Source organism: Xenopus laevis, chromosome 7L (genome assembly GCF_017654675.1).
Source record: "Xenopus laevis strain J_2021 chromosome 7L, Xenopus_laevis_v10.1, whole genome shotgun sequence".
NCBI classification, from domain to species: Eukaryota; Metazoa; Chordata; class Amphibia; order Anura; family Pipidae; genus Xenopus; species Xenopus laevis.
In genome coordinates, this window is record NC_054383.1 from 108,593,166 (window position 1) to 108,615,267 (window position 22,102).

The window sequence follows — 22,102 nt, forward strand, 5'->3', positions numbered from 1 at the left end:
GGTACTGTAACACAGACCCGCAAGTGGGACCATGTAACAATAACAATACCACTAGGCGGTGTTAGTCCCGTGCCTTTATATGGGTCATGTTACTTTGTACCACATAATATATTGTTTTTGTTTGTTTATGTCTATTGCCACAATTGCTGGTTCAAATCCATGTATGCATCGAGCAGAATTACTTAACTCCTTTATTCATGGACATGTACCGTTGTATTTGCTTTTTTAATGCAAACCCAAATAAAAATACAGTTGATGAATAAAAAACAGATTTATTTTTGCAGCTGGTCTAGTAACCCATAGCAACTCTATCGGATGTTTGCTGATTGACTGCTGTGGAATATTATTCCTAATTAGTGTTACTTATATGTATGTTACACATTTAAAATAAATATGGTGGAGTCTTCCATCACAGTTGAAGTTACATGGTATACAGGTTATAATAAATCATGAGATGCATCTTGAAGCTCAAGGTTATATTATATCTATTACAGCACTGTAATGAGGAATTTGCAGTGAAAGTACAATCTAGCGATTTTTGGAGTTAGTGCAGTATGTTCTATCAGCTTTTCTGATGATAATTTGTATGAGGGAATAACAGAGGGTCGGCTAGCACTGGTAAAAAACAACAAATCATATATAAGGTCGTGTGTGTTTATTCCAGGTCTCAGCATTACAGCAGGTGGTGGGGGAAACCAGTTTGGAGGAACCAAAAGCAATAACAGGGAATAGGAACAGAAGGCACATGCAAAGTTTTAAAAATGGATTTGTTGTATCAGCAACTTGCTGACCTGGATGTTTGTGGTCAGAGTTTGACATTTAGAAATCAGTCGGGACCTTTTTGCAAAGCCAATAGACTGCGGACTCCTGTTGTGGGGCTGTTACCAAGGCTGCACGTGTAACAATGTGTTGACAGGTGAACTGGACACTAGCCAGCTGTGTAAATGATCCCCCCCCCCCGTGTCTTCCATATTGCTACAGTGGAAATATCACACAATAATTGTACACTTCTTATCTTTTGCTATTTGTTTCAATGAGGAACTTTTAAGTGATTCTCTAATGTTGCCCTTTTTTCTGGCTAGGAAAGTAGAACAATTTAGTCTTTTGTTTACAGCAGATTCCCTGCAGCCCGTTACTGTTTGTTAGTGTTTTTATTATCATTATTATTATCCTATGTTTATATAGCACCAGAGATTGTACAAAGTGTTGAGCTTGGACTTGGATGGGCTCCCTCGCAAAACCATTTTCAGGGCACCCTTCATGTTGTTAATACCCCCACGAGTATGCGTTGGTCAGACAACACTTCGGTATCAAGGGGGAGATCCAATCATCAAATGGAGCAGGTGCAGAGAGTGTTGGGGTGGGTACAGCGCAGGTCTGGGTCCCCCTATTCCCCAGCCCCCCACGGGCATCTGCTATGTAAAAGCTTCACCACACATGCTAACATGCACAGTGTGGGAGTTGTATATAAACGCTAAATATTCCTAGATTAATATACTAGGCCTTACAAATCTCCCAACATTTCAATTTTGAAATGTGGGAGAAATTACACCATGCCCCTATTCCATCCTGGCCATGCCCAGCTCTGCCCTGACTGTTTTGCAAAAAATGACCATTAGTTGCTATATGTAACATGTCTATAAAAAGCACTTCTGTGGGATGCTTCATTCAAAAGTTATAGCACATACAATGGTTGATGGTAGGTTCGCTGTCTTGGGAGCCCTGGGTAAGTGTTTATTTATTAAAGCTGATTTAATTAAGATCAAATATTTTCTAGACTTGGAGGGCCCGACAGTATGGGAACCTCTGCAATGGAGAAAACCCCACACAGTGTTTATAGTGCACAAAAAAGACAACAATCAGCCATTTTTTTTGAACTTTGTCTACTGCTGTGAGAGGCACATAGGCATCCTGCCTGCTACCCGCCAAGTTGAAGAAGGTGCAGCCCACATAGGGATCCTGTAGTTACCTCCTGGGGCAATATAATATGTTTCATTAGCCCAAAAAACATTTGCAAAGATCATTGCAAACATTGGCGACCATGTTTGCTTCCTTTTTGATTACAGACCTTAACGACTTCTTCGCAATGTTTGCAGCCAAATGTCTTTGGCCAACATTTGCAGTCTATGTAATTACATTTTGCAAGTGCAAAGCATTTATATATTTAATGAAACTCCAGAGCAGGTGTTAACACAAATTTTTTCAAAGAGATGTAATATTCTTCAAGAAATGATTTAACATTGCGAGGGGTGCTAAACATTCGCAAAAATGACATTTTAATCAATTATTGTGATTTTTAATTACATTTACGATTATATGTAGAATGTCGGGTTTTCAATTTGACGCTCTGTGCAAAGAGCAATAACCCCGGGGGGTTCTGGTAAATGAGCATTAAGGGGTGTGTTCTTCATATCACAAAAAAACTGCATATACTGTATAATAATATGGAGAATGATCTTTTACCCTGGATATAAGGGAGATTGTTTTTGGAGACGTTTAGCGTGACCTTTCTATTCTCTTACTGAACCATGACTGTGAAAGTTCTGCTACTGACCTAATCAACTCTTGGCAGGTACTATTATTCCTGCACCATTCCTGGAACAAGTGAAGTCCTATTTACGTCAGAATAAGACTTATCTTTGTCTTATCTTTGATATTTTCATGCATGTCTGTCATTTCGTTTCATCAGTAGTTACATGTCCCAAGTACCTGGAGCTGGTCCAGGAAATAAAGGTTTTCAAGTGTTTACACAAAGCAGTTTTGCTTGTGGTTAACAGAAAGTATGGCGTGAAAGAGCGATCGCCACAGGCGCCTAACCTACTGCATATTTTCTTTACCTTTGCCCTTGTTTCTCTGTATGCACATACAGGTCCAGTAGTCTTCTCCAAGGATAATAAATAGAGATAAAGATATCTAAAGTGGCTCATTTTTGTGTTGGTATGATCAGTTTTTAGAAGAGCTTTTTCTTGTAATTCAGAAGCAGCGATCGTTACACCTATCATATTCTCTGATTTTTGTTTTGACTTTAAATATTAACAGGGGCATTTGTAGCAGTTTCAGTGGGGAAAGATCTCACTTATAAACATTTGTTTCAACTGAAAATGAAAGTATAAAAGGAAATTTATTGCAGAGTGCATCCAGCTGATTAAAATGAGAGGTCTGCAATGTATGGGGGATGTCTCATGCAAAAATTATAGTCCATTTTACAAATAAAAGGCTTATGGTGTGCCCCCTTGTCCTGGCAGACCCTAAGCAACTTTTACCCATTTATTAGAATGGCCCTGTGTTTATGTTTAAACATTGTCTGGGCAAGTTCCATCTCAATCAGGGCACACAATACAAAGTTACTTAAACACTTAAACACTAAACACACTAAACACCTTGGGACTTTTTTTTAAAACCACCCCCCCTTTATGCCCAAATATACTTATATAAAGTGGAGCATCTTTCAGATCTTTCCCCATTTACTGGTAGCCATTTTAGTAAAAAATTGGCGTCAGTGATTGTACGTGTGTCAATTGGGTTGTGTAAAAGAAGGGCGCAATTGGCCATTTTTTTCACTTTGCATTTCGCATTTCAGTGATCTGTGCAAAGTGCAGTATAGAGGTGGTGCTAAGCAGATCAGTGGCATAACTATAGAGGATACCAGGAAAACTCCCCGTGGGCCCAGGTGTCGGTGGGCCCTCATGCTGCTAAACTTTTGGCCTATTTCATGGCCATTCCTTATTTCTATGAGGACAAAGAGGCTAAATAGATGGAATAATTAATTATAGTATAAAGAAAACAGACTAGGAGAATAGAGGTTGATTGAGGAGATGAAGAATAATAGTAATGAGAGTGGGCCCCTGGTCTAATGTTTTATGGTGGGCCCCTGGCCTAAGGTTTTTGGGTGGGTGTCCCAGTCCGACACTGGGATGGAGTGTTGCGGACTGTTGCAAGTGGCTATGCATGCTGGGCCCTCCAAAATTTTTTATGGTGGGGCGCCTAGCGCCCTCTTTTTATACTCCTGAAGGGGAGCACTCTTGCAGCTCTTTCACTTGCAACCCCGGGACATACATGACCCCTATTGTTTTATAACTACTGACTAAAAGTAAATTGTTTTTAAAAAGTAGAATTATTTGCTTATAATGGACTTATAATGGGCGTATAATGGGCGTATAATGGGCTTATAATGTGGGAGATGGTTTGCCCATAATTTGGAGCTTTCTGGGTAACAGGTTTCTGGATAATGAATCCCATACCTGTGCAATGTACAGCGCTAGGGAAAATTAGGTGTGCTTTCATACGCAATTTAAACTGAAAAGTCTGCATAGACAATTTACTATAGTTGTATATTTTTTTTTACTGAGCAACAACAATAGTTATCACTCAGTAAAGAGACTTCACACTTTTAATTATTTAGACCACCCGCCAAGTGATTATAGTTGCTTATAGGGAATCCTGCTCCTGTTAGCTGTAAACAACACTAGACTAGGGTACATTTTTAGGAGCGCCACATTATCTTCTTCTATGTCCTATAAATCCTTTGCGGTTCATGATGCTGTGCTATGGAACCTTGGGCTAGAAGAGGAAAAAGATGTTAATGTGGCGCTCCTACCCTGCATTTTTTAGTGAAGAAGGGTTGGTTTGGCTGGGGGTTCCAGGTTAGTGATTATAATCACCAGGGGATTGCCCCCCCCCCCACTGCTGATGGATTTCCTTCTCCTGTAAAGAAATGATAAATTTATCAGGAAGATTATGTTTAACTGCTTTAAGTAGTCATACATCAAGGTATTGGAGATCAACGGAAGCACTGAGCTCATACACCTCACTGAATTGTTCAACCCCAAAAAGGAGTATTGTTTCAAAATGAATCGAATTGATGTTAATTGGGGATTAAGAATTCAGAAAAGTGGTTACGGATACTACAAATAAATACTGATGGATTTTAAATCTGCCCTTTAGTCTCTGGAAGATAATATTATGCAATTGAAACAACATAAAAGCAAGAATTTGTTGTGCCCATGTGGGAAAGGCACGAGATAAAGTACGCATACAGAGAGTCTGCCAAAGAGGAGGATGTGCGAAGTGAAGAGTTCTGTGCTGGCTTCATGTTCCAAGTGCTCTGCTGAAAGGTCTGAAGAATCAACATCTATTAGATGAATTATAAATAGTGCTCGATAAACTATGGATAACCTGCAGGCTGGGAACTGGTGCTGGTTTGAACTGGCCTGAACACTGTTAACAACAGCGAGGAACATGAGCAGAGGGCAGAACTGGAGGCTAACTTTAGAAACAAGCTTTGGAAAGAACTCTGCGGATGATTGACAGGCCTACTCTCCTCCAGGTCTGCATGGTGCAACATGCCAGCAATAAAGGGTGGGCAAGGGTTACAGCCTCACTAGAAGAATAAAAGTCTCCGACACTGCAGGAAGTGCAAAGCATTCAACAGAGCGGAGGCAACAGGGAGAACACTGAGGTCTTTCTCCAGCCCATCCTAAACAGAAAGTATCCAAAGCAACAAAGCATCACTGTATATCAGGTACAAAATCATTTGCAATTCTTACAATATGAAATTGGTAACCATAAAAAATATATAGCATCGGGCATGCAAAAACCAAATGTATGAAAAGTTTACTAATCGGTGCACTGAATAGTAGTGTCATATCTGCAAAATGCAAATGCTGCCTTAAAAAAAAACATGAATTATTTCTCATATTTTATTATATTGCTTTATGTAGATTTGGACACTTTCCTTCACATATGTCAATGGTAGAAAGAAAATAAATGGGAATCAAGCAAGCTGCCGCAATAGGTAGTCTATGCAGTTTAGCTGCTGCAGAACCTCACTGTTAATTAGACCAACAGTAATTTGAGTCTCCAGTTCTGCACTGCTAGACTCTTCTGCATATTCTACCAATATGTTTATTTTCTCAATAGAATTATCCCCCAGGTCTACAAGCAGAAAAATCTTTCTGTGTGTGTGTTGTATATATTTGAATAACATTATTATTATTCCTGAAACTCCTTTAATAATAAGCATATCTATTATTCATAAAACAAATTTAATCTTACCAGTTTTTCACTTTTAAGTATAATGAAATTTGAACTCATTTTATATTTGTTGTTATGTATTTTATTTTCCTTTTTAAATAATATTTAAATAGTATTTAATATATAACTATATTATATTAAAGTCACTTTCATGCAGATTTCAGCATCTTTCTTTTTTTTAATAAATACAATATATTACAGTATCTGAAGCACATTTAGGGTTTGCTCACAGTATCAACTTCTTTGTGATTTAGTAATTAAATAATACATCTAATTGCAGCAGTTTATACTGAACACAACCACTAGCTGGTTACACGAATAAGCCATTCAAAAACTGTTAAATGATTAGATATTATATAGGTTATACAGGTGTGGAATCTTTTAGCCAGAAACCCGTTAAACAGAAAGGTCTGAGTTAAGGGAAAACCATATCCCATATAATCTATTTTAACCAAATAAAATGGATTTCCCTTTTCTCTGCAATAATAAAACAGTACCTTGTAATTATTTTTAACTAAGATGTAATTAAACCTTACTGAAGGCAAAACAATCCTATTGGTTTTATTTAATGTTTACATTTTATTAGTAGATTTAAGGGAGGGTGATCCAAATTACATAAAGACCCCTATTCAAAAAAAGAGCATTCTTGATAACAGGTCCATACCTGTATTGGATAATCAAGAACAGAGCTCATAATAAAAAATAAAAAGCTAACTGAAAAATACCAAGCCAATGAAAAATCATATTGAAGGAGACAACGTTCTCCAAATACTTGTACGAGAGATAAACAGAGCTCAGGAGGACTATACCTGCGTGAAAGACACAAGTATTAAATGACTGACATATTTATATGATGTTTTCTATGGATGTGTGTATAGGTTTCCCTGGGCATAGTAAAGTGAAGCTACAAAAGTAGGAGACATGAATCTGAATGAAAGAAGGAAGAGTGAGATCCTCCTGGAGGAGATGTTGCTATTGACTGCCCAGAACCTGCCTGAAGTAGAAGTGAAGGATAACTACACAATTCTCAAGGAGCTGGGCAATGGCTCTTACGGTCATGTGCTTCTAGCAATGAACCAGTCACAAGGTAAGAAGATCCTGATAATGCTACTTACTGGACTTGGAAAGGTAGAATATTATCTCATAAGCAACCCTGTTTTATTTATGCACTATAAATGAGTTCCGTGAAGTTCTCTCTTATTTGTTAATTTTCTCATCTCAAAAAATTAACAATTAAAGGTTCTAAAAGGCAATAGCACATAGAGCTTCTTGAGGACTTCTGTGTTCCCTAGGGCAAAGCTGTCATTACGGGGAGCTGCCCTGGGGCATGTGCTTGAGAAGGGTAGTAGGAGCCCCATGCTTATTGCAGAACCACATGCTTATTGACCCCACCCTCAGTAGAGGGGAACCATACAAGATAGTTTGACCGTATCTGTCAAATCTGCTTTGCCTGTGGCATTTTGTAATGGGTAGTCCTAATAGAAATATCATTGATGCAACATGGTTCATCATCAATCATAATAGGCAGCTCTTTACAGAGTGAAGCAGCTGCTTGTGGATAAGGGGAGTTTTCATTGCCATGGTTTCTATGGAGTGCATTAATCATAACATGCCATGTAACACTGCCCCAAAGGCTACAGTCGTGTAAACATGAGTTACTGTAAGGATTTGTGACAAAGTGCTCCGTTTGCTTTGCCATAAAGTATGTCCAAGTGTGACCCTGTAGACCTTCAATCTTAGGCATTTGCCCTGTTCACCATCAGTCATGCCTGACTTGGAAACACAGCACCTTGTTAACCTTAGCTAAGGAGTAATATTTGTTATAAGGTACATTTTCCCTTTTACAAAGCATTCATTTAGAATTTTTTAAGGTTGAAATATATTGTGAAGACCCCTGAAACCAGTAATCTGGTTGATCCATTCCGTTATAATGAATAACCATTGAAATAATTGTGTCAAAACATTGTAGAAAAGCTAATTTTGTTGTTGTTGCAGGAAATCTAATGGCACTGAAGTTTATGCAGAAGAGCATAACAGATCTTCGTGTTTTTCTTGGGGAATATTGTGTCTCACTAATTCTGGCAGCTCACCCGTGCATTATTGGAACCTTTGGCATCGCCTTTCAGACTGACAGCCATTATGTTTTTGCCCAAGAGTTGGCAGTGGACAACCTCTTCTCCCTCATGAAACCTCAGGTTGGTGTGCAGAGAGTGGAATGGATAGATACCATATCATAATTTAAGGTTTTCAATGCGGTTTGCAGGGGCATGGAGTTGGACCATATTTCCACTAAGGTAGCCATGCTCTGGGTGCTACAATTCCTAAACTGATGTAATAGAATGTAACCTGATAGGCAGGTCATATACATGGGCCCCTAAACTTAAGAATTGATCTGGAGGGGCCATTTATATTGTCATAAATTGTATATTGTCCTCTGGCTGTCAATTAATGAAAGCCTTAAATCTGATTTGTTAAAGGGATACTGTCATGGGAAAACATGTTTTTTTCAAAACGCATCAGTTAATAGTCTGCTCCAGCAGAATTCTGCACTGAAATCCACATGACTGGGGCAGCTGGGAAACTGACAATATGTCTAGCCCCATGTCAAATTTCAAAATTGAGTATAAAAAAATCTGTTTGCTCTTTTGATAAATGGATGTCAGTGCCGAATTCTGCTGGAGCAGCACTATTAAGTGATGCGTTTTGGAAAAAACATGTTTTTCCATGACAGTATCCCTGTAATATGGGTACATTTTAACCTAAGTAAAAATCTGCCTTAAAGTGATGCAGAGCTGGGGGTGGCTTTGAGGGGACTTTCAGGGAAAATATTCCAGGTGCAGCAACTACTTGATACTGACACGCTCCTATGATTTTTATAGGAACATGTCAGTATCGCTTTAAAGGTAATAGCAGATAGTACAAAATGTCCAGTCCTGAACACAGACTCATGGAATCTAGATCACCATTAAGGGTATTCACCTCATATTTTGAATTTCCTTTTTTAGATTGGAGTGCCTGAGATGACAGTTAAACGATGTGCAATACAAGTTTCTAGCGCTTTGGAGTATATGCACCTAAAAGGACTGGTTCATCGTGATATAAAAGCCGAAAATGTCCTTATTTTTGACCGGGAATGCCGCCAGGTTAAGTTGACTGACTTTGGACTCACCTGTACTAAGGGCACCTCAGTGGAATCTCTGCCTGAGAACTTGCCTTATACAGCACCAGAAATGTGCAAACTGGGTGCTTCTGACAGTCTGATTGTGCAAACCAGCCTTGATGTTTGGTCCTTTGGGGTGCTCTTATTCTGTATCTTGACTGGATATTTTCCTTGGAACTCTGCAGTGCCAACTGATAAAAATTATTCAGCTTATACCAAGTGGCACAGAAGCAGTAAGATCTTTCAGCTTCCCGTGCAGTGGAAAGTCCTTACTACAGAGGCTCTAGAGATGTTAAAGAAAATGCTTGTCCCAGAAGCAATAAAAAGGTGCACCCCTAACGAAGTCATGAACTGTCTCAAGACACCCTGGAAAATTAACCTTGAAAATAAAAACAGAAACGATAGTGGAAGGAAGCTGGACAATTCCAATTATTTAGGCGATAGGCTGGACAACAAAAATATTAGGAGGAGGGCAAGATGAGTTTATACGATATATGATATAATATGTTTTTATATCATTCTGATAGCCAGTGAGGCATTGCCCATCTGCTGGGAGGTCCTGCGCCTATAAGGAGAGATTGCAGGAGATTCAAGAAAGACTGCAGTAGTTACGGATGAAGCACAGTCCTAGCGGTTGAGAAGTGTTGGTTTGCTGGAGGTTTTTGATGTCTTTTGGACAGCAGTCTGAAAGTGTCCATTGATAATAACAATCCTGCCCAATGCTTTTAGCAGTGTGTTATATTACAATTACACAGGGAATGTACCTGGATCATATGCCTTTTTTTGGGGGGGCAACACGGCACAAAGCTTCATTACTTGGTACACCCTTCTTGTAGAATGAAGAGTTCCAGTATTAAAAATCGAAAAGGCTACTATACTATATAATACAAGGCGCTGTATTTAACCATGGTAGAATACAGTCTTCCTTTAAATAAGCAAAGGAGCCAACCCAGCCGTTATAATAAGAGTAACTTTAATTAGCCTGTCAGTGTCAGACTGGGGGGGAATTCAGGGCCCACCAGGGCTGCACAACATGTCCCCGTTACATGCCTGAATAAATACCCTTAACATACCTTTATACACGAGTAGAGATGCAATATTTCTCACCTTGACTAAGGCATTCCCTATCGATTTTTTTAAGCAGCTTAGTCTTCCCCTAATCATTAAATAGAAGTATTATATTTTGAGGAAATAGTTTATTGTTGATATATGATAAAATAAAGATATATACTTATATTAGTGCACCAGGTACATTGTAATGTACATTTTCATTGAAAATATAACTCAGATGTTTTGTCAGACAAGCAGATTATACCTGTTAAATTTGTGTAGCCACATGTTAAAGTATATGCGACCCCAGCATTTTATAGCATTTGGAACCATTTTCCCTGTTCAGCTGTGAAAGCAACAACATGCAGTACACCCAAGAGATACTGAGTTTAATTTTTTACAGCCCCTTTACTGAGTATATACAAAGCAAGCCCAGTCTTCCAGCCATAATAAAACTGATGCCGACTCTAGTGTTTGGAATCCAAGGGATGATACAGAACATAAATGTAATGTGAGAACGACAGCATCAGTTTACAGGGCCGGGTGACCCATAATTAACTTGAAGATATTAACCTTATGTGACATTATAAAACACTGAGGAGTATTTTACTTCAGAATGTCAAGCTGGCAATCTTGCCCGTTATTAAACATAACTGCCGTAGTGTCGTAAACTACAGTTCAGCAACAGCTGGATTGGATATGCAGGCTTTACAGGAATTCAGTCTAATTGTGTTCAGTCTAACAGCACTTGTGTAAAACAACTCCTGTTTCTCGCTGTAAATTCTGTCAGCAGCTACTTTGAAAATAAACTATCATAGTGACCTTTGTTTGTTATGGACCAATCATTTGTATCATTTGTATAACAAGCCCCAAAAAGCCATTTTTTGTATCAATGCATTAAATAAATATTATATTGTGCAAGTCAGCAGCTAATTCACTAGTTTTGTGTTTTTTCTTTTTTTTTTAATCATACATTCGTGGATATAAAAACTTTTTTCCTAATGAAATAGCCGACCCAACAGCATATCCTGCCACAGTCAATCTCTAGCATCTCTAACATTCTTTACGGTATACTTGTCATATACTACACAGGTGCTGCCCAGAAGAATCCTTAAACATTCTTTTATTACAAAGGGAAAGATTTACTCAAGGGTGAAGTGACCATCACTAGCGAAAATTCACCAGAAATCCCATCCGCAGGGACATCACCAATTTATTAACAGATGTACGAGACCGTCGCTATCGTAGTTTTGCGCCCTATTGCCAGGCAAACTTTTGCTTAGGCGAACAATCGTTACTCATATTTACGACCTATATGTACCCGCCCTATTTAAATTGACCTAAGTGCAAGTGTACTAATGAAGTTTCGTTAGGCAGAAACGAATGTTCGCGAAAGTTTGCTATGAAATGCTCACGCTGATGAATAAACGCTAGCAAAACTTTGCCAGTGTTTGGCTGCAGAGACCCAACTTCGCATTTTAATGAGTGTAGTGGTAGAGCATTTCGCCTGCGACGTGTGGCAAAGCCTTCGCAGGCAAAAATTCGCACTTTACTGAATTTGCCCCAAAGTGACTAGAGTTAATGGGGCAAATCACTAAAGGATGAATTTTTGCCTGCGAAGGCTTCGCAACACTTTGCGCCACTTTGCCAGGCGCAAATTCGATACAACTACAATGCGAAGTTGCGTCTCTGCAGAAAAATGCTGGTGACGTTTTGCTAGCATTAATTCGGTAGCGCAAGCATTTCATACCGAACTTTCGCAAACAATTGTCTCTGCCTAGCGAAACTTCGTTAGTACACTTGCACTTAGGTTAATTATAATAATAATAATGCCCTAGACATGAGCCCACCCTAAAATAAATGTGGAATGCCCCTCAAATGGTAAAAAAAAAAAATGTTAAATAAAATTTTTATATAGTTGCAACTTTTAAAAACAATCCCGCTTGAAAATATGAAAAAACGCCAGCGTTTAGATTGAGGACGATGTAGCTTCATCTGATCAGTTCACCAGGTTTAAGGTGGTGAAAGAAACCTTGGCAAAAGAAGTAACGTGACAAGTCAAATAATAAGGACCAAATAAGGGCTGTGATTGGCCATTTGGTAGCCCCTATCTGGATTGTCAACCTACATTGAGGCATTGTTTGGCAGTACACCAGGTTTTATGCAACCAAAACTTCCTCCAAGCCTGGAATTCAAAAATAAGCACCTGCTTTTTGGCCACTGAGAGCAACATCCAAGGGGTTGGTGAGCAACATGTTGCTCCAAAGATACTGGTTGGGGATCACTGGCCTACAAGGAAAAGTACTGGAAGCCATGATTTGTTGGTTATGTATTGCCTGTAAAGACTTCAGGATAATCACCTAAACAAATCAAATCATGATCATCTCTGGCCATTGCTAGTCTTCCTTATACACTAGACAGTCAAGATATAGGGCTATCCCAAATACACAAGAGGATTCAGCTCCCTTATCCTGACTTAGCTAGAGATTTGGCCTTAGACTCCAGTGCAGTTTTCATGGGATAAACCATGAGATATGTTCTTTCATCTAACTGAGTCTGGCCTAATGTCTAACGGTGAGCCTCAACCAGTGGCTTGTTGCTCACAAACCTCTTGGATGTTGTTTCCAGGCTTGGAGGCAAGTTTTGGTTGCATAAAAAGTACTGCCTCGTGTAGGCTGCTAGTCCACATAGGGGCTACCAAATGGCTAATCCCAGCAATTGTTTGCCCTACCCAGGGACATTTTTTATGACTGCGTTGTTCCCCAACTCTTTTTCTATCTGAATGTTGCTCACAGGTAAAATAGGTTGGGGACCCCTTGTCTAAAATGTGCTTTATACTGCAAACCCCTATATACCATAATAATCAAAAATGTCACTATAAGATCAGCCATATGCAAAATCAATGCTATAAAGACCTTAAGCCTGGAGAGCACGGTGTGTATAGCTCTCTTATCTGCTTTTAACCTCTTGTCTTCTCACTCATGTTCTACTTTCTTTGTGATGATTTCTTAAGACATAATCACAACTGCCTGTTCATGGCTGTTTCAAGAAAAGAGCCTGATTCTCTACCCTCCACGATAGAAAACATGCAACCCTCTGGCTGCATTAGTGTATGAAACCTGTAGTACTTTTATGTGTGGTTGTAGTGTGGCATGTTCCACTGCATGTAGGAATCCCTGAAGATCTGTCTTCATTGAAAAGAAGGCTAATCCTGAATTCAGGAAAAACTATATTTTAAGGATAAAGCGCGAACAATCAAATTGCTACCCATGGAGATGTGCAATCAAACACTGCATGGCGAGAAAACCCCTATGAAAATGTTGTCCTACAGATCTCAAAAATATTGTCGTTTTCTGTGCCAAAGAAATAGCATAGAAATAGTTCCATACTGTTGTGTCGAAAGAGTGAAATCACATGCTTCATGTGACTCCATTCCACATCTGACTTGATATTACATTTTAGTAACATGATTCCCTGCTCCCAGTCTTGATAGAAGTCCTGATGTAGGTAAGACATGATGTACCAGTGCTGACTGTCCATTCATTCTAAGACCTGTTGACCTTATGTTAGGTGAGATTCATTTTTCAAGGACAAAAAAAGATCCGTTTATATTCCAGAATATTAGTTCCAATGAGATGATCGTCTTACTTACACCTTTCCGCTGATGTTGATCAGGACTGAATATGCAGCCAAGCTTTGCTTGCAGAATTTAGCATCTCCATATAGGAAAACCAGTCGCTGTTCTCACATTACCTAAGATTCAGTGAACTTGTATAGGTCAGGTAAAGACAACTCTCACCTACTTTGCATGAATGTTCTCCATGTTTTTGTGCTGTAATAAATCCAACATTTATCTACTATAGAGAAGATATAGCTTTATATTATACAAAGACATCTGGATGTTTATTAGACCCACCTAGTATTTTATTTCCTTTCATTGCAAGGTATATTTATGTTAACTTTCCACTGTAAAACATCATTATGCTGTGAAAATATGGGCTTTCTAATGTCCTGCACTTAACCTTGTTCATCCTTATGCATTGCTGCTTTCATCACTGACTAAATTCCTAGAAAAACTGATTTGGAAGGAAAATAATGAATGCAAGAAAAAAGACATCTGTACATGCACATGGGATGAGTAACATGATGACAGCCAGAAGTGTAAGGAAAGAATTTTAAAGGGACACAGCCTACACAAATATTAGTGGTTCCCAAAATATGGGACTGCCACTCTCAAAAGGGATCAAAGCAGTAGCTGGAGGGCATTTAGGGAAAGATGTTAAGACAATGTTTATTTTTTCTCCTAGATATTCCTAAGCACCTTAAAAGTCTGTTAGATTTAGGGTAAACACTAGTGATAAGTGAATCCGCCCTGTTTTGCTTCACCGAAAAACTCCTGAAACTGCTGAAAATGTGCGAAACCCATTGAAGTCAATAGGTGACAATTTTTTTTTTGAAGTGCAACTTTTTTTCCTCACTCCAAAAACATTAAAGTCAATTGCCTTTTTTTCTCGTGCTGATTTTTTGTCTTGGCAACTTTTTTGTCTTGGTGACTTTTTGTCCAATTGCATTAAAGTGTTTTACTTGTGGCATCTTTTTTGTTGTGGCAAATTTTTCCACTGTGAATTTTCACTGTACTTTTGCGAAAAAATTTGCAAATGAAGAAATGCAGAATTTCACAGCAAATCCATGCCTGGTGAAAAAATGCGCTCATCACTAGTAGACACGTAAGTTGGACCTTAAAGAAAAACACTAACACCACTGCTATATTGTGGTTGCCCATTGGGTTATTTATACCAAAAGGGACTTAAATCTGATAAATATATCTTTTATTGTGCCCTGCTTAGTTGGTAACTCCCTTGTGGACAATTTATCGCATTTATATCATATATTTAGGGGGTTATTTACTAAACTGGATTTTTTTCTGGTGGAGGTTTTTTGGGCAAACCCCAATTTTTTTTGGATGCATTATAAATCCTCCATCTCAAACTTGTCAAGGTCTTGCATAAGTCAATGGAAGATGTCCCTTTTTCAATTTGAAGATATTGCGATCTGCACTGGGTTTCATCCAATAATCTGGAAAATTTAGGGTTTTCATGTGATAAGCCAATAAGCCAAAAAGATCCAGCAGAGATTTGGACATCAAATCTGAAAAATTTGTACGGTTCAAGTTTTTCCGCTCAATTTTATAGTTTTTCCTGACCCAACTTTTTCGCGTTATTTTATTGATAAATAAGATAAAATCTTGGATGCTAGTTTGGTCGAGCTTGGTTTAATAAAAATATGAGATACATTCTAGTTTTAGTAACTAACCCCTAAGTGATAGTTAGCTCCATTGCTACAAATAGTACCAGGCTCCCCCAGCAACATCTAGGAACCTTCAGGTTAATATTGTAATTTAACAGGTAAGCCATTGCGTTTGCTAAACTGCAGTAGACCCAGAGTAGAGGTTCTTCACTACAAACAGTCCTGGGGGTTTGTGTGATTGAATGATATATGATTACAAGAGATTCATATAAAATATTTCTGTAGCATTGCCTTTGAACCTGGGCAGATTAATGTGCAGGCTCCCCTAGACTATAGCCAAGGGGCCCAGTGTGATCAGGGGCCCATATAGCTTTTTTCAATTATTATTTCTATTTTTTTTAATATTTCTTTTCATTTGTGCTGCTGGGTCTGGCCAGGTGCATTTGCTGGAAGAAAAATATAGGCATGTGTGTGCCCAGATGCATGCGGATCCAGTGATGTCACTGGCGTGTGCTGAACCTGATCCATTGCAGAGAGCACAGGTGCATGTGGATCTGCATGCATCTGGACCCAGCAGTTGCTTAAAAGGAGCCTGAGAATGTCGCCTAGGGGCCTCACATCTCATTAACCTGCCACTGGATATTTCTCCTTCCTTTCTCTCAGTAAAGCAGCCATTATGCTATTATGCTTTATGTCTGACATAATCATATATCTTTATAACAAAAGTATTAGACTACAAGGGATAAAACCTCATGGTTGCCATCACTGGATAAAATCGCCCAGCTCTTATCTAAATATAGACAATTTATACTACAGGTATGGGATCCGTTATCCGGAAAACCGTTATTCATAAACCTCCAAATTACAGAAAGGCTGTCTCCCATAGACTCCATTTTATCCAAATAATCCAAATTTTTAAAAATGATTTTCCTTTTCTCTGTAATAATAAAACAGTAGCTTGTACTTGATCCCAACTAAGATATAATTAATCCTTATTGGAAGCAAAACCAGCCTATTGGGTTTATTTAATTTTTAAATGTTTTTTTTTATAGAAGATCAAAATTACAGAAAGAACCATTATCTGGAAAACCCCAGGTCCCGAGCATTCTGGATAACAGGTCCCATACCTGTATATTATACAGAACAGTGCCCATTTGCCTTCACAGCACCTTTTGTAAAAGATCAAGCATATGGCTGACAGGGAGTGTAACATGGGAACATTTTAAGGAAAGCAGCTACTGGGATATAGTACAGTTTACAAACAGCTGTCATCCTACTCTTAATGGGCATAAGAAAAGCATTAACAAGTTGTAATGCAAGAGATCCCGTAGCTGCTGGTGGCAAGATATTGTATCTTGATTTCACTGTGCCAGGCAGCTTGAAAGATACTGCTTGAAAGATCAAATTTTTGCTGACAAGATAACTGTTCCGCCAGATACACTTTCGCAATCTGCAGCAAGATTTAGTAAAACAATAAGAAAGAACATACAAACTATGCTCAGGTTCATTTTCTTCATTTTGAAAAGAAGGTTCACCTTAAATTAACCTGAAGTGATGGTTCTAAAAATAACAGGGGTTTGGCATCATTTGTTGTCGGTTTTGTCTCTCAGCAGCTTGGGATTTATACGTCTACAAAAACAAGATCAAGTATGTTGGTATTGCCAGTTAAAGGATCAATCAAAGTTTACTATAAAATACCCAATCAAGATAGCTTATTATCTATACAGATGCCTGCTGTAGACTGTATTAGAAGAGTATGGAAAAACTTACATCTCGTTTTTGTTAAACAAATCTACCATGAACTAGAACAGCTCCCATATATTTCTCTCCTAGAGGCAGTGGACTTAGGTTGACTTGTATCCCTTAAAGGGGACCCGTCAACCAAAAAGAATGTTCAAATCCTATTTTATCATATTAGTCAAGCAAAATGAACTTTAATTACTATATACTATACAAGTGATTTGAATCTTGTTTCCTTCAGTCTGGGAGCTCATAATTATAGCAAGCAGGCAGGAGCCATTTTGTGGACACTGTTATTAAGACAAGCCTTGTATCATCTCAGAATCTTGTTTGTGCACCAGAATGGGGGACCTAAGATCCATCCCCATGTCCTGGCTACACAATTAAATGGTGAAGAGAACGGGGGAATGTGGGGAGAGCAGTGACATCTAGGAAGTGAATGGAAAGTGAAAGTAATTGTCTGCCCCGCCTCTATGCCCAGGAGGCACAATATTTGATTGACGGCTGAGATTTTTAAATGAGCTTACAACAGCTATGAATGTTTTAATAAAAAATATAATTTGGATTTCATGTTTAATTTGATAAGGACTTTTATTACACAGATTTTTGTGTCTGGGTGACAGGTCCACTTTAAAGCCAAGATTATTGGGCCTAAACTTTTTCCTCAAATAATAGGGAACCCTAGTCTGGCCAGAGTGGCTGCTGCTCCGCATTTTCCGGTTCCTATAACAAACTTTATGATCAACACCTCCAACAACTGAAAAGTTGAAGAGGTAGTACAGCAATAATAACATTGGGAGTGAAGAACTAATTCTAAGAAGCTCAAGAAGAACATAACAGCAGACAGTTCACACTCCGTGTCAGACTGCCTAACTTTCATGGAGCTACAGTACATGGTATACAGCTGAAATAGCTATTAGCTGATACGTATCAATTTCACAGACATCATCTCACCATATTATGATTTCACCATACCCAATAAAGACCTCATAAAGTAATTTGTTCAGAAATACTACATGTGACTGCAGATTTTATATGGGTTTCTTTCTAAACGTATCAAAAGAAAACTAGCAAGCAAAGGTTCCTCTCTTTCTGCTTCCAAGTAAATTAAAGGGATACTGTCATAGGAAAAATAGTTTTTTTCAAAATGAATCAGTTAATAGTGCTACTCCAGCATAACTCTGCACTGAAATCCATTTCTCAAAAGAGCAAACAGATTTTTTTGTATTCAATTTTGAAATCTGACATGGGGCTAGACATAGGGGTAAATTTATCAAAGAGTGAAGTTCCGCCACTAGAGTGAAATTCCGCAGCTCTCAATTCATTTCTATGGGATTTTGAAAGGCCTATTTATCAATGGGTGAAAGTGAAAGTTCACCCTTTGATAAATACACCTTTAAAAATCCCATAGAAATGAATGGGGAGTGGTGGAATTTCACTCTAGTGGCGGAACTTTACTATTAACTTCACTCTTTGATAAATATACCCCTTATTGTCATGTGACTTGTGCTCTGATAAACTTCAATCACTCTTTACTGCTGTGCTGCAAGTTAGAGTGATATCACCCCCCTCCCTTTTCCCCCCCCAGTAGCCAAACAAAAGAACAATGGGAAGGTAACCAGATAGCAGCTCCCTAACACAAGATAACAACTGCCTGGTAGATCTAAGAACAACACTCAATAGTAAAAACCCATGTCTCACTGAGACACATTCAGTTACATTGAGAAGGAAAAACAGCAGCCTGCCAGAAAGCATTTCTCTCCTAAAGTGCAGGCACAAGTCACATGACCAGGGGCAGCTGGGAAATTGACAAAATGTCTAGCCCCATAACAGATTTCAAAATTGAATATAAAAAAATCTGTTTGCTCTTTTGAGAAATGGATTTCAGTGCAGAATTCTGCTGGAGTATCACTATTTACTGATGCATTTTGAAAAAAACATGTTTTCCGATGACAGTATCCCTTTAAGAAATCTCGAGGTACAGATTCTCTGCTATATCTAGGCCATGTGCATCATATACATTATTTCTAGCCTAATCGTATGGGAGGTGTCAGTCTGCCTGTGTTTATATTCCAATGTTTTATTACTCTACTACCCACCATAGAATTGCTGTCCGGCCTGACATTGCATGGTATTAGCCCAGTACCTGGAGGCTTACCAAGAACTGCATTAGCTGCAATGGAAACCATGCCAATGTCCTGACTCAGCTTGGCAGTACATTAGAAAAACTATATGAGATGTTCATTGGAAGTGACACTAAGTTGACCTGCTAAATTCTACTTTTAGAAAGGTGCACTTAAGTGCACTTGTAGTTATAAAGGCTGTGATTTTTCAACCTTCATTCTACTGCACAAATTGATCATTTGAAATTTTATAGTGATTACCACCATGACAAAACATAGCCAGAGATTCTTCAGGGATAAGTAGAATATTAATATATACAGTAGGAAGGATTCATAGACACCCTATAGGGTACCAGATTTTAAAAAAGAATATTGTAATGCCCCAAATAATGCTGAACAGTTTACAGGAAATGTCACCCTCTCCTTTGAACCTCAACCATTCAAAGCACAACAAAACACATTGGTTCCTACTATAATCATACACATATTAGGGACAGTTTATGAGCATACTGATGCTTAAAGGGGACCCATCACCTAAAAAAATTATTCAAAATCCTATTTTATCACATTAGTCAAGCAAAATGAACTTTAATTACACTATATAAATTATTTGAATCTTGTTTCCATCAGTCTGGGATTTCAAAATTATAGCAAGCAGGCAGCAGCCATTTTGTGGACACTGTTATTAAGACAAGCCTTGTATCATCTCAGAATCTTGTTTGTGCACCAGAATGGGGGGCCTGATGTCCATCCCCATGCCCTGGCTACACAATTAAATGGTTAAGAGATCAGGGGAATGTGGGGAGAGCAGTGACATGTAGGAAGTACTGAATGGAAAGTGAAAGTAATTGTCTGCCCGCCTCTATGCCCGTGGCATAGAGGAGTGGCAGACAATATTTGATTGGCAGCTGAGATTTTTAAATGAGCTTACAACAGCTATGAATGCTTTAATAAAAAATAGAAATTGGATTTCATGTTGAATTTGAAAAGGACTTTTATTATACAGATTTTTGTGTCTGGGTGACAGGTCCACTTTAACTGAGCACCAGCCCTTGTGTGGACCACCAGGAACACATTTGTGTGTTCATTTTATTCTTAGCTTAGTACATAAAGTATAAAACTCAGTCATTAAAATCACCTAATGACTCTCCAGATGTTCTGGGACATGGCTGTCATTGTGCCTTGCCTTGTGGAGACTGTAAATTCATTGTCTGGGTTGTTTTGGAACAAAGGATCTATGGTTGTCAGCCCTGTGTGACCCCCTAAAATTCATTAGGCACCTGTTATGCCCATCTATAACTGCTATCAGAGCAGGATAAAATATTGTAACATTATTGTCTCACCACTGGATGGCTGCCTTTACAAGCTGGATGTTAGTAAGTGACTCCATGAAATAAAACATTGAGATTGGAACATCAACAAGGTAGATGTTGTTTCTCACACTTGGTTCCTTCGAGGACACAATTAGAGAAAGATGCAAGCGGTGATAGCAAAGTGATGCCCAAAATGCTGCCATTGCATCACTCTAATTTGTGTCTTACATGATTAAAATGTGTTAACAATAAACAGCTACTACTGAATAGCCTTTTGTCGTTGTAGGTCAAATTAGTATTTTTTTTCTATTCTTTCTCTGTATGATACTCTGTCTGTTTTTACACTTAACTATGTTTTGTGAGCTGAAACTTTTCTTCTTAATCAAAAAAAAAATGTATGTAGTGGCATGTCCAAAATTGACTATAATGCCTACAAAGCACTGCACAATCTTCACTTTAATGAAACAAGCAGCAGAAAGATCGTATATTCGATTATTCTTCAGCTTTCATCAATAAGCAAAATGACTATAGGGCTTATTTTTGTAACACAGGAAAAAGTACAAAAGGCAAAAACAACACATACAAAATGCCATCTGCTTATGACAGACATTAAGCACAGGGTTGTTTTGCACCTGCAACAAGTTTCTATAACACTTTGTTATGTCTATTATTTGTGCATTGTAACCAAAAGTTAAGACAGATGCTTTCCCATACACAACTAATACCTTTCAGCAAAGCTTTTCCTTTCAAGTCCAATCCAGATGTCCAATACAATTGTAATTTATTGTAGAATAGGAAAAAGCCACAGTCGAGTGCGTTTATTTACACATGTAAATAAACGCACTTTGCAGTCATATCTGCAGTGGCTTTTTCCTATTCTACAATAAGTTACAATTGCAAAAGGTAAGACAAGATCTTCAAGTCAAGATAAGTCAAGATCTTAGGGTGCTGCTTGTTGCCCGTCTCTAGCAGTAAGTAATACACTAATAATGAGAGGACCCTGTTTGTTTACTAGAGGTATTACAACATAGGTAGTGTTATTTTTAATACATGTCCTTGTATGAAGCCAAATGCTTCCCATATAGTGGAGTCAGTGTTGTTTTGCAGACTTAAATGGAAGCAGCCCAAAAGAACAACTTGCAATTCATGAAGAAAAACAGGGCACGTATGGCTTGCAGTTACTTGGAACTGTTGGGACCCCTCTCACTTTGATGGTGCTCTTTCGCTGAACTCTGCCGCTGTATTTTATGAGAGGTGCAGAAAGCGGCTGTGACCCTGATTTATGACCATTTTCTCTGCCTCCCTTCAGACACTGTTTCCATGACCTCTCACAGCTTACTATAACATTCTACAGAGCCCTGGTGGCAAAGAAGTTTTCAGTAGTTCGTGTAAGAGAAAAGTGAAAATATAACCTATTCAATGTTGGACTGGGACAC

The 22,102-nt window shown here is 38.5% G+C and overlaps 1 protein-coding gene across 1 annotated transcript; it reads left to right on the forward strand.

The window, feature by feature from the left end:
* Positions 1-5,170: 5,170 nt before the first annotated feature.
* On the forward strand, positions 5,171-11,176 carry sbk1l2.L (SH3 domain binding kinase 1 like 2 L homeolog). The gene is made up of 4 exons (XM_018226184.2): positions 5,171-5,521; positions 6,912-7,120; positions 8,029-8,228; positions 9,039-11,176. Exons 2-4 carry the CDS (start codon positions 6,955-6,957, stop codon positions 9,672-9,674), a joined length of 1,002 nt encoding a protein of 333 aa, XP_018081673.1. The 5' UTR covers positions 5,171-5,521; positions 6,912-6,954; the 3' UTR covers positions 9,675-11,176.
* The last annotated feature ends 10,926 nt before the right edge of the window (positions 11,177-22,102 follow it).